This window comes from Buceros rhinoceros, unplaced genomic scaffold (assembly GCF_000710305.1).
Source record: "Buceros rhinoceros silvestris isolate BGI_N320 unplaced genomic scaffold, ASM71030v1 scaffold5483, whole genome shotgun sequence".
Lineage (NCBI taxonomy): Eukaryota > Metazoa > Chordata > Aves > Bucerotiformes > Bucerotidae > Buceros > Buceros rhinoceros.
Window position 1 is genome coordinate 12,662 of NW_010405293.1, and position 11,971 is coordinate 24,632.

Genomic DNA, 11,971 nt, shown 5'->3' on the forward strand with positions numbered 1-11,971 from the left:
TTCCTGCTACCTAACTTACCGAACCGGTTTCCTCCCTTGACATGGCCTTTGATTTTCCTCTTCTTTATCCTGAAAATCATTGCAGCTGAGCAAAAGTAGTTAATTTTCTGTTGAAACTTTCTGTAAGTGGTAATATGCCCCGTTGTAGACCACCCGCATGCTTGCTTTCACTGCCTGTTGAGCCCGGCCTTCAGTGGAGTAAAGGCTAGCATGTGAGTCCTCTGCACCGGATTGAATTTCAGCCCTTGGGAATAGAGTGGTTGTGTATGAATAAAAGAGGAAGACGTCACTCCCTGGCTGCTTTTAAAGCTTCCTGAAATAGCCGCAGGTCTTAGCTAGAATTAACGTGACTAGAATTTCCGTGGAAAGCCCCAGCACAGACTCTGTGTCCGTTCTTAAGTTTAGTTACAGTAAAAATCTTTAGAGGGGCTCCCACATTCCCACAACTCCACCTTCTGGTAGGTAAAGTCTTGCTCTCTGAATGAGCAAGGAGAGAGAAAACCTCTTCCATTCAGCAGAGAGTGGTTTGGAACCAGAGCCAGAGTCTATTAGTATTCAAATGTAATAACATTTGTAAAATAAAGAGTAAATTAACAACTTGAATTTAAGCTGCCTATGCAGTTATATTGCTCATCAGATTTAGTGTCATAGCGTTGTGATCAGTGAGTCTGTAAAAGATTAGTTGTTCTTGATTTCTGTGTCTAGACCCCACTGTTCATGCGGTTAAGAATGGGCTGGAATTTCTCTATACCCTTGGAGGAGAGAGAAGACACACTGTAACGGCTGACCCTTGTGGGGTGGCTTGTTTTTTAGCCCCTTCAATGTTTCTGAAACTTGATCCTCCCTGGGTAGTGCGGGGTGTAAATATAAACTTGGGAACACATTCATTGCTCTTCATTCTACACAAGACAGTGAAAATCACACCAGAGCTGAATGTAATTCTTTGCTTTTGGAGGGAGCTCTCTTTCTCTCGTGGAGGAAGGAGAGTTACAATATATGCTTGAAAAGAGAAAATAAGTGATTAGTAGTTTGTGTATACAAAATGTGTCCTAGTGCTAGTTTTCCTTGTTTTCTGTTTTATTTGTTTTTCCTTAGATGTTCATCTGCAATATTTAAAGTATAGGATTAGCCAGGTTTTGTTTGTAGATAGGTAATTTAATTGCTGAAGTTAATGGGAAATTTATACATTAATCTTGAGTACCCTTTGCCCTTGCTTGCATTATTCAGTAAGTTCCGTAAAGAAGAGGACCGTCTGAGCACTGTAGAGAGAGATCTCAGGGAAGTCATTGACTTGTTTCCTCCACCTCACTTGGATGGCAGAAAACACATAAAGATACAGCCTGTCAAGTCTAGACACAGCGGGCCCAATTCATCCCCAGCATAACTCCATTCATTTTGTTTAGTGACTCTGGGATGAATTCATCTCGTTTTCTGTTAATACTGGTTTTGTTTCCTTGACGAAAGTGATTGCGCTGCCTTGTGATTACAATCTTTCCCAAAGAGTACCATGTTCATATGAGTGCTGACTAAAAGCAAACACAATGTCAATGGGAGTTGGTGGGAAAAAAATCCTTCCTAACGAAGAGACTGGTGTCATGGTCTCTAACTTTTGTACAGAACTCTGAAAAACCCTGGATGGCTTTTAAAACATAAACCTCCTTATGTTATAAAACATAAATTATATTGTGTAGTTCTCTTCTGAGTCAGCAAATATAAACACATATATCAAATGCCCTAAACAAGAAGATTAACTTCGCAGGTCTGGTTCAAACACAGCCCAAAAATTGTTATATTTAATCTGAGATGTTTGAATTGTTTCTTTGGTGAGAGTCATGTTAACTAATAGGTATATAAACACAATTCCTAAATTCCCATTTTTTCTCCCTCTTCACTCAGTAAAGAGTGTTCAGCAGTGGAGTCTTGAAATCGAGTCTATTTTTGACGTAGTCAGCTCCAAGCCAATTTCAGGTCTTGTGACTGTGAACATTCCCAAATTGCAAACACAGCAAACATTCCGTGTGAATCTTCAGCCTGGAGAAGGCAGCATTGTGCTGCTTGTAAACATCAACAAGGTAAGGACGTGTGTGTGGAACCCTAGCCAACTGCAAAATGTTTCCCCTGGTTTCCAGTGTGTCTTTCTGCCTCCATGCCAGCTGTAGGCCTTCCTCCCCTTCCTCGTTGTGTTACTGACTTTTAAAACCATTCTGTGCCCCTTGTAGGATAGGAGAATAGTTCTTTTCCTCTCTAAAAATTGTTCATCTGCGGGGATACATAGCTCAGTGTCAAAAAGATGGTGAAGTTTTTCCCTTACTGCAAAACAAAAAGACAACATAATCACTGGCCACTGTTAAATGTGCTATTTAGGTAGGTAACCTTTGGATACTCAGTGTCACTTAACGGGCAGTAGGTATCTTGTCTCCCATGCTATTGTTTCTGGACTGATTGAGACTAGACTATAGTACAATATGCATGGTTCTCCAAGGAAAGAGAGGAAACATTCCTCAAACTTCTCAATAGACACTTTTCCAGGTAAATAAAAGCAAAAGAGCAGTATAAAGAACTTGTCTGGCAGTAAGGTTGGTGCAGGTTTTGTGGACCCTTACATTGGCTTGTAGTCCCTTTGGTAGACAAAACCCAGAAGGAATTTTAGAGAGATAAAGGCAGCTCTGATAAGGAGAGAACTCAAATGAAAAATGATGAATTTGGTGTACACCCCAGTGATGAAAGAGGAAAGAATTTGTCTGCTTACCTTCAGAAGGCATCGGGAAACTATCTTAACTTAATTCATCAACACTATTTAACTTCTACAGAATTTGTTTGGTTTGTGTTTGTGGGTTTGGGTTTTTTTTTTTCCGAAACCGTTGGGTCTTATCACACAGGTATGATTAAGAATAGATATATAGGCTTGAGAGATGAAGAAAATGGGTGCATCTGTTCTAGCTGACAAACAGGTAGGTGTCTTGAATTAGGCAGTGGGCCCTGTGTGGCAAAAAGAAGCATGAACTTTGCCTTAGCTTCTTGCTTAGAGGTCAGGGCCCTAGGTAGACCTGACTGTGCAGAACCGAACCTGATAGTGGCAGGCTTAGGCCAGTAGGCAGGGCAGGAGCCCTGGCAGGTGCAGCAGCAGCCGCAGCTGATGGTGCTCTCCACTGGAGCCAGCGTTATAACAGAAGCTGCACTTGCTTCACTGCCACAGGGCACAGCTAGATTTGTGGGTGAGCGATGTGCTGTGAACAGGAATTTGGGGCTTCTGACAATTCTGGCAGTTAATAATGTTTGAGCATCTGCCCTCAAATCTTTATATATTTTACTGACTCGAGTGATTTTCTCTGTTAGTGTGTAACACTGCATTTGTTTCCACAGTTTGAATGCATTAAGTTCTCTTGTCAGTTGTCTGAGTGGAGAAAAAGCACGTGGTAAGGCAAGCAGGGTATTTATGTTGTAGTATGCACACTCAGTGACTTGCATACCTATGTGCTTTGTTTTATTTTGACACAAAATCGTAAAAGCTTACAAACATACGATTTTTGTTACTGTTGTCATCTGATGTGCAAGTTGCATGAGCAATTACACGTACTAAGTTTCGTTTAAAACAATCATTAGTCTCTGCTTATCCTTTTCAGGGTTTACATTAAACAAGCACCGCCATATGAAACTTCAAAAATTATTTTTGTTTATTTGATTGCCTCTGACCTCCGAAGAAAGCCGTTAGTGGAGTATGACCGCGTTTGTGAAGAAGCACTTCCTTCAGAGCAGAGGCAACAGTGTTTTATTATTCTTTGTACACAAAAGGCTTTGCTGCATAAATTCACATCAGCTGATTTTACAAGAAGCCCTGTGATGTGTTCTTGTGCATCAATGAGCCTAATGGAGCTGTTACACTGTACGGCAGACTTGTGTGGTGCATGTTAAATAGTGAGACCTCACCAGAAATTTATTTCTAGTTGAGAGCTTATTGCAGATTATGTTATGAAATTAGTAGATGTTTGAGTGGTGTGCATCACTCGAGATGTTTAGCAGTCTTCCTGCAATTGCCTCGCAAAGTGCTGTTGTTAACATGACAGCATTTTGCTTATTAGCTAATGGAGAGCACAGGGATGACATCATTAGTGGCCAATGAGACACTCCAGCCATGCCGGGTGGCTGCGAACACTCCCTTGTTGTTGAGGCACACGCTGATTTTGTGCTTCCGTTTGTATCTGTGCAATGCAGAGATTAGTACTTCTGCACAAGCAGTTATGATAAGTCTGTGTTGGGGAAGCTGAAATGTCAGTAGATACATTCATGATTGTGTCCAAGTATGGCTACAGCAAAACATATTGTTGGGCTGCCTCTGGCCTCATTTTATTTGAAAGGATTGAGGCATTCCTTACATGACTCTATTCAATGCTTGATCCCTCCATTGTTTGGCTGCATGCATTACTGCTTCCTTTCCACATTTTTTGTGTTGTGCACTCAACTGGCAAATGTTGGCAACAGGATTGAGCAGCAGAAATAGGCTGTTGGAATAAAGATACAAATATTTCTCTGTGACTAGAAAAATGAGAAAATGAAATCATTCTGTCATCCTAGAGGTAGTTTCTTTATGTTTGTAAAAATTATGGAGTACTAATGACATGCTTAGGAAGCATGGAGAAAAAGCAGAAAACACTGAAAAGAAACAATGAAATTTATAATTTGACCTAAGAGCTTGACATAACTGAAGCAGACGGCATTGTCGCATATTACCAAAGTCATAACTGAAAAATGTCACCTGTGTATTGAATGTTGTATGTAATAGGTAAAAGGGTCGATGAGAGGAGGAGTGTGATGTAGAGGCTAGTGAATAACATCTGCATTCTGTCACAGATATTTGAGTTTTGGAGGGATATTCTGTCAATGTACCTCAGCTGATGGGTAGCAGCCTGATGTGCACATGCAAGTGTATGGGTGCTTATGGCCTGTTGTGGACACAAGATGAAGTAATAGCCTGAAATCATAAGTCTCACTTTAAATACTTTTCACCTCAGAGCTGCAGCTGGAGACATCCCAGTAACCATGGTTCAGCTGAGGCACATAAACTCATTAGACTTGCGGTAGTTCACTCAAAGATACCTGAGCCCCTAGGTGCACGTTGTGCTTCTTTTTATATACATTGCTCTGTCTTTCTTTCTTGCGTGTTCAAGAGTTCTACAGTGGAGGCTTGGTGGCCAAATGGACATGGAAAGCAAACTGGATACAATATGACAACAACTTTCGACATGGAGACAGGATATAAGATTGAGAAATTTTCAAAGGTGAGCCTTTCAGCTTGATTACTGTGCTGCTACTGTTAGGACATCTCCTTTGCGTAGCAGGTTATCTGGGGCTCTTAAATATTTTGCTGGATTGTAATATGCATGCAAAAGTGCTGATGAGAAACAAGATTTTTTTTCAATGTCACAATGTATGTTTACCTGTTTTCTGGTAGCCTTGCTTGTATGGATGCCTTTATTTGCATTCAGACTGGAAGATATTTAGTTGGAAACCTCAGAGAAGAAAAGGTGTTCACTTCTTAAGTTTCCTACCTTATGAAACCCCCCCACTTTTAAACCTGCTGTATCATGCCGATGTTTTTGTATCGTGCACTGAAAAACCCTTTTAGATTTCTATAGATTGTGTGAAGGCTCATAGATTTTTCTTATTAATTCAGTTTTTAAAATTTTGTGGGCTAGACACATTCCTAAAAAGCTAACATATATTCATTTATTAGAATGTGATAGATGTGCTTCAGGTTTAAGAAGAGGTAATGTCTTAAGTATGACCATGAATATTCAGGAATATTTGCATAAGGGTTCCTGCAACACACTGGCTGTATAATTTGTTTTTACTAATAAGCCTAGAAGAGGTAAATTCCAATTGTCCATTAAAAAAAAATCATCATACAAATTAGACCGGGCTCCTTATTCCATCAACATGTGGAAACAACCGAGTAAATTAACATATTTATTAGGGGGTTCTGAGGTGTATTGCTTCACTAAAACCTAATATGGTCACAGGCATGTAAAACTGCTATTTGCTGTACCACTTGTTCATGTGAAAGAACATATGAAAAGCAGTAGCTTCTGGAGTCCTAGTTTCTATGGAGCTAGCCCTTAAGTTTGATTATAATAATAGTTCTTTGCTATTATTAGTGATTTAATTTTGAAGCAATTAAAAACCCACACCAAATAAACACAGCATATTATGCTTGGAAAAACTGATTATAGGAAATATGTCTATAGAGCTTGGTAAGAGGAAAATCTGGTGTTACTGTGTGAAAACTGCACAATGATAGGAAAACTAATTGATTCCACTTGGGTAGTTGTGTCAGGATATTTCAAAGAGCCCTGTGGCATATTGTCATAGGGACTTGACGGTCTACAAAAGTTATTTAGAAGCCTCTTCTCTTTTTTTTTTTTTTTGTTTTTTTTTTTCTCCTTAAGGGGAAAAAAGGGAAAAAATCAAATGCACAACATAGGGGAAATTATTGACGGTCTACAAAAGTTATTTAGAAGCCTCTTCTCTTTTTTTTTTTTTTTTTTTTTCTTTTTTCTCCTTAAGGGGAAAGAAGGGAAAAAATCAAATGCACCACATAGTGGACATTATGAATTACCAAGCATATGAAGCCTTTACATATTCATAGTGTAAAGTCTAGTCTTCCTTCCTGTGTTCTGTGAAGCTGTCTTGGATTCTGAGAGACACACCCCCACCATCCCCCACCCTGAGCTGTATGAGTGGCCATGCAGTTTTTTCATGTTCTAGCCCAACTATCATGTCATCAGAACTGAATAGCAACATTCATATGGCTTAATAAGAACTTTGAGTAGTTTGGGAGATACAATCAGGGATAAATGTTCCTGAAAGTTGTTTTGTTCTGTTGTCCACCTAGTACTGTATTCAGATGGAATATATTTCCCACCCCCAGCTCTCTTTTTAAAAAGAGAAACACAGGGGTGAGGCATTTCACAAGTGGCTTGTCTCCATATGAGTAGCTACATAACTGTAGATGGGAACTGTATATGGGAGAAAACACAGCTTGGTCTTATATCACATTCAGCTACCCTTAGCTTGAACGGCTCTCTGTTTTCTGGTATGTTAGAGTAGTTCTCCAAAACATTAACTAATCCTTTGGGAAAATTTCTGGGTAAGTTCCCAGTATGTGCTTGGGGGAGCTCTACGGGCCTCTAGTCAGCTGTGCTGGGAACCTCTTTGGCTGAAGTACACACCTTACTCACTTCTGTTGAGAGTAGCAGAAAAAAACCATCCAAAACAAACCCCTCCAACCCCCCAACATCCAAGAGAGGGTTGGTTTTGGTTTGTTTTTCGTTTGAATACTTTGGTTTAGAATACTTCATTTTTTTTCTCAGGATAATGTGAAACAAAATCATAGCCAGAAAGTATCTCAGAGTGAAATTGATTTTCTGGAGGGAGGGTCTATCCAGCCCTGTTTGCTATTGAAAAGTTGCTTTTCTTCTTGCCATGCCCACATCAAGGAATTTATTAGCTCTTTCATTGCCTCATGAGGCATTCGTTTGCTTTTCGATTCCATTTCCTCATCTTTCTGTATGCTTACTTCTTCAACACTGTAATCAGAGTTTGTTAATTTGTGAGGCTTAGTACTTGGAAGATCTTAACCTCTAGCTGTCTTTCCCTCCTTCCCTTTAAGCCCTCTTTCCCCCCTCCAGGCCTTTTAGCATAACTTCCAGAAGTCTCTCCTTTTGGCTTTGTAGTTTTCACACTGCTTTCATGCTGCATGCTAATTTGTTAGGTCACTGGTGCATTCTGTGATCTTACGTCAGCTCTAGGCATCTTCATCCTGCTAAATCTGGGAGTGCCAAATGTGATCCACAGGTCACTTAACAGGGTACAAAGCCTTTGTACGTGACTTAGAAGGCAGGTACCTGTTTCTTAATTGGGCACAGAACCAGCTGATTGGTTTGTTGTGGCTAGAGAGCCTCTTCTGTGTGCTCCAAACCTGGGAGACAGGCTCCTTGCTGCCTGTTCAGTCCTCAGGCGGCAAGGTCTATCAGACACGTTTCAAGGTGACCAAGATCTCAGTAGCCAGAAAACCATGCAACCAAGCTTGCCAGATGATAGTTGTCTCCTCTTGCTCTTCTTTTACCCCACAAGGCAGAATGAAGTTGCTTGAACAGTTGTTGAACAGGAAGAGGTGCTGTGTTACCATATGGGGCCCTGGAGAGCAATGGATTAGGAACACAAAGGCACTAAGCCTGGAGATCTGGGAATGTGAGATGGGGCTGAGGAGCTTTTCATCTTGCTTCGGCTCTGTGGGTGGTCCTGGCTGTGTGTTTCAGCCTTGGATTTGGCCATTTGCGTGGGTTCAACTTGAGCATGAATAAAGTAATACCACATTATTTCTGTTAACAACATACATCTGCCACTACAAACGCACTCCGAGACAGTCCCAATCTGCCCGGTTACATTCATTAAGAGGACTTCCCAAATGCTTTGGGAGCCCCAGCTATAAATCCCATCCTGTTTTGTGACACTAAGAAGAGCTACACTGGAGACCAAGGAGTTTTTCCTAAGTAATCGCATTCACTGGAGGAAAGTCAGAACTTATTTTGCTGTAGTAGTCATAATGTAGTTTTTCTTTTGTTCACATCAGTAGTTAGAGGAACCACAAAACTTGAGTGAAGTACTGGTTATTTTTTGGATTAAACTTATCATGTTAAAATAAATTGGCAAAATTCTAGGAATGGGTGTAAGACTCTTTTCCTAAAGCCAAGTTCATCATGCTGGTGGTCTATATTCAACCAACCCGGTGTGCAACGTGATCATAGTAGAAAAAAGTCAGGGCAAGCTGTCCTCAACACATGTATGGGCACAGACATGTTGGACATGGAGTCCGAAATGTCCTCTTAGTGGTCTGACTTTGTAGTGTTTTAGGCATGTAGTTTGTCATGTGCATTGTCTCTGTCCAGGTGTGTCCAGTTGACCAAGCAGCACCAAAAAGGAAGCAAAAAAGCAGTGATCTTCTTTGTCTGCTACTAAAAATAACTTCTGTCTATCTGTATGATTTTTGATAAGCTGAAAGTTTAAAAAACACAGTTCTACAGTGCAATTAGTCACTTCCATTTGAACTTCAGCCTTGTCTGGTGTGTGAAATAAAGAATTCCATTTTATCTTAAAGACAGGTATATCATTTGCACTTAACGAGGTTAATTTTAGCCTGATTTACTGACAGATAATTATGTCAACTGTAGCTTGTGGCAGAGAGAGAGAGAACAAGGCTGTATGCTGCAAGCTGACCTTTTGAAAAGGTATAGCAAGTAGTCATCTGAGGGAGGAGTGGATGCTACCTTAGGAGTAGTCTAGAAAAAATGCGGTACCTGCCTTCCTGACCTAGACTTGTTGCTTGGTATGAGTTGGCTGAAATTTCCTATTAGCTTTCCTTCACTCTATTTAATTTCCCAATCATCTCTCTATGATGGTGAGCAACAGGTACCAGAAAGAAGAAAGTTTTCTTTCTGGCCTAGATAAGTTGAATTGGAACAAAGATGCAGGAGATAAAAGAAGCCTAAAGCCCACCTGAAAGGGGTTTTCTGTAACAATTTGCAGCTATGCAGGAGCCTAACATGGCAGTTGTTCCACATCTGCCCTGTGGCAGGTGGGGAAGACACCTCTACAAATAAGGGGTTGGTGCAAAGCATTATTTCAGTCAACTAACTGCTCTCTCATGACTGTCGAATTGCCAGTTGACACAATTGTCGATTGTGTTTCTGTCAACGCAGTCAGGATACCCCTCAGAGAGCAGTATTGTTGAAGTCTCAGAAAATGTCCAGAATGCTTTCTTGAGAACTTTTCTTCCGCTTGCAGCAGGAAGGAGGAATGTTTTCTTGTTTTGGTGTCTGTAGTGCACAATATCAGATATTAGGCTGAAGGAGCAGCTGTAAAGGTTTAGCTTCTGCTTGAGACATGCTTTTGTCTGGAATGACCTTTAATGCTTTACACAGAGTTAGTGGTCATTTAGTTGAACTGGTCTCTGAAACCTTATTGCTGATCACGCTGTTCAAACATATCTGCGATGGCCAGAGGCCTTTCGCTTCCAAAGTGACGGTTGTGTTTGCATTTGTATCTTTTTATTTGCTGGACCCGTTGAAAAGGTATCATTTCAGGGCAGCCGTAGAAGATTTTGCTTTTACTGGATTAGCCTGAAGCTAGGCATTCAGGGACAAGGCTTACAGCTGGGCGGCTGCAGTCTCCTCACGTAATGAGAAAATTGTAGATTAAATGATGTGTCTGATCTAATGCAAGCACTGTGTTTCTCTTGCCGGTCTCAGCTGGACTGTGACTGAAGTCTGCAGCAACCAAACGCATACCTGCCTCTTACATATATACAAGCATGCATGTGCCTGCTTGATAGTGCCGCGTCACGTGACACTAATTTTAAAAAGTGAACAGGTTTATTGGAAGGATCCTTTTTAGCCCTGTTACAGTGTGTTTTAATCAAGCAGGAGTTTAGAGTTCAGACCATGTCTTTTGATTCTTTGACAAATTCTAAGCTGTTAGTGTACAGCTGAATCCCTTTTGTAACCATTTATTTTTATTTTAATATAATTTTTATCTGCTTTAAATCTAAGTTTCATGACTTCACAGGCCTATTTTCGCACAGTAGAACTTGTTCAGGAGCCTATTCCTGGTTCATCAGGTCTGAGTTTCTACTTCAGAATCAATGGCCGACCCATTTTCATTAAGGGCTCAAACTGGATTCCAGCAGATTCTTTCCAGGACAGAGTGACCTATGACACGTAAGTCACCTTTGATGTTCTGTAAGGAGAAAGAATCATGTTTTCCTCCTCTTGATTCTCTATCTGCCCTCTGTCAAAGGGTGGCATTAGCAGGTGGAACACCTTTCAAGGTAGGACACTAACAGTTGTGGATTGGAGGCCTCAGAATTAGGGCTTAATCAACATTAAATGCCTTGAACATCACTCAAATCTGTTAAGTGCAATAACTGATGGGAAAGTGGTTGTTTGTTTGCTATCTACAAGTTACTGGCCTTTTGGGTATTTTTAGGGATGATCCTCAGGCTGTCTGATCCTATTTCCTGGGTTACATTCATTGGTACTTAGAGGAAATGCACTTCAGCCATATCCTAACCCATCCCCTACCGGGAGACATAAGTTCATAGAAGCCCCTCTCCCTTCTTTCCCTCTCTGGTCCAGCCTTCTTGGATTTCAATTACACGGCACCTCAGAGTTGGAGGTGGGATGGGGGCCATGCTGTACTTTGACTAAGCTTTGCTGTGGGTAGCTGGGCAACCAGGACAACCGGGTGTGCTACAGTGTGCATTCTCACGCAATTCAGAGGCTGCCAGTATGATTAAGGAAAAATTAACGGAGCCTGAATCCCTTTAAATGAGATTCAGAGTCTTGGTCTTTTTTCTCCCCCTCTCACTCCCTGCTTCTTGCTATTCATTGTGGAACTTGAGAAGAGAACATAGATTTCTGATAGCGTTTGAAAGAGGATTTTAAGTTTAAAAGAGAATTTGATATTTAAAGCAAGTAATAGCTAAGGAGAAAAGAGCAACCCGATTAATAAAATATAGTATTTCTAAATCTGGTCCTGACAATACTTCTTTAGAAGCACTTACTTGCTTGCATATGTCACTCCATCTATTTCATAAGCATTAACAGGACCAAGTAACTTTTTCTGTACAAAAAATTGCTTTTGAGAGCTCTGTCCAGACATAGGGGCTTAGAAGGTATCAAAATAGTCTGGTTTCTATCAAAGTTATAAGTCTTAGTTTGCCTGCCAACGATGAATGTTTGGGGGCTTGGGGGCGGGGGGTGGGGTTGAGTGGTTTTTTTGTTTTGGGGTGGGGTTTTTGTTTTTTTTTATAGCCTTAGAAACTCCTGAGTGATACAGTTTCACAAACTTGTATAAATCTGCTTTTTGTATTTGACAGATTATGGCTAAACCTTGAATGTCCAGCAGCTGGTATACT

At 40.7% G+C, this 11,971-nt stretch overlaps 1 protein-coding gene across 1 annotated transcript in view; it reads left to right on the top strand.

Annotated features, from left to right (window-relative positions):
• MANBA (mannosidase, beta A, lysosomal) overlaps window positions 1-11,971 on the top strand; it is a 38,573-nt gene that overhangs the window by 6,083 nt on the left and 20,519 nt on the right. The window contains exons 5-7 of the mRNA XM_010133662.1: window positions 1,897-2,072; window positions 5,166-5,276; window positions 10,621-10,770. Coding sequence (XP_010131964.1) covers window positions 1,897-2,072; window positions 5,166-5,276; window positions 10,621-10,770 — 437 coding nt within the window. The remainder of the gene's footprint in view (window positions 1-1,896; window positions 2,073-5,165; window positions 5,277-10,620; window positions 10,771-11,971) is intronic.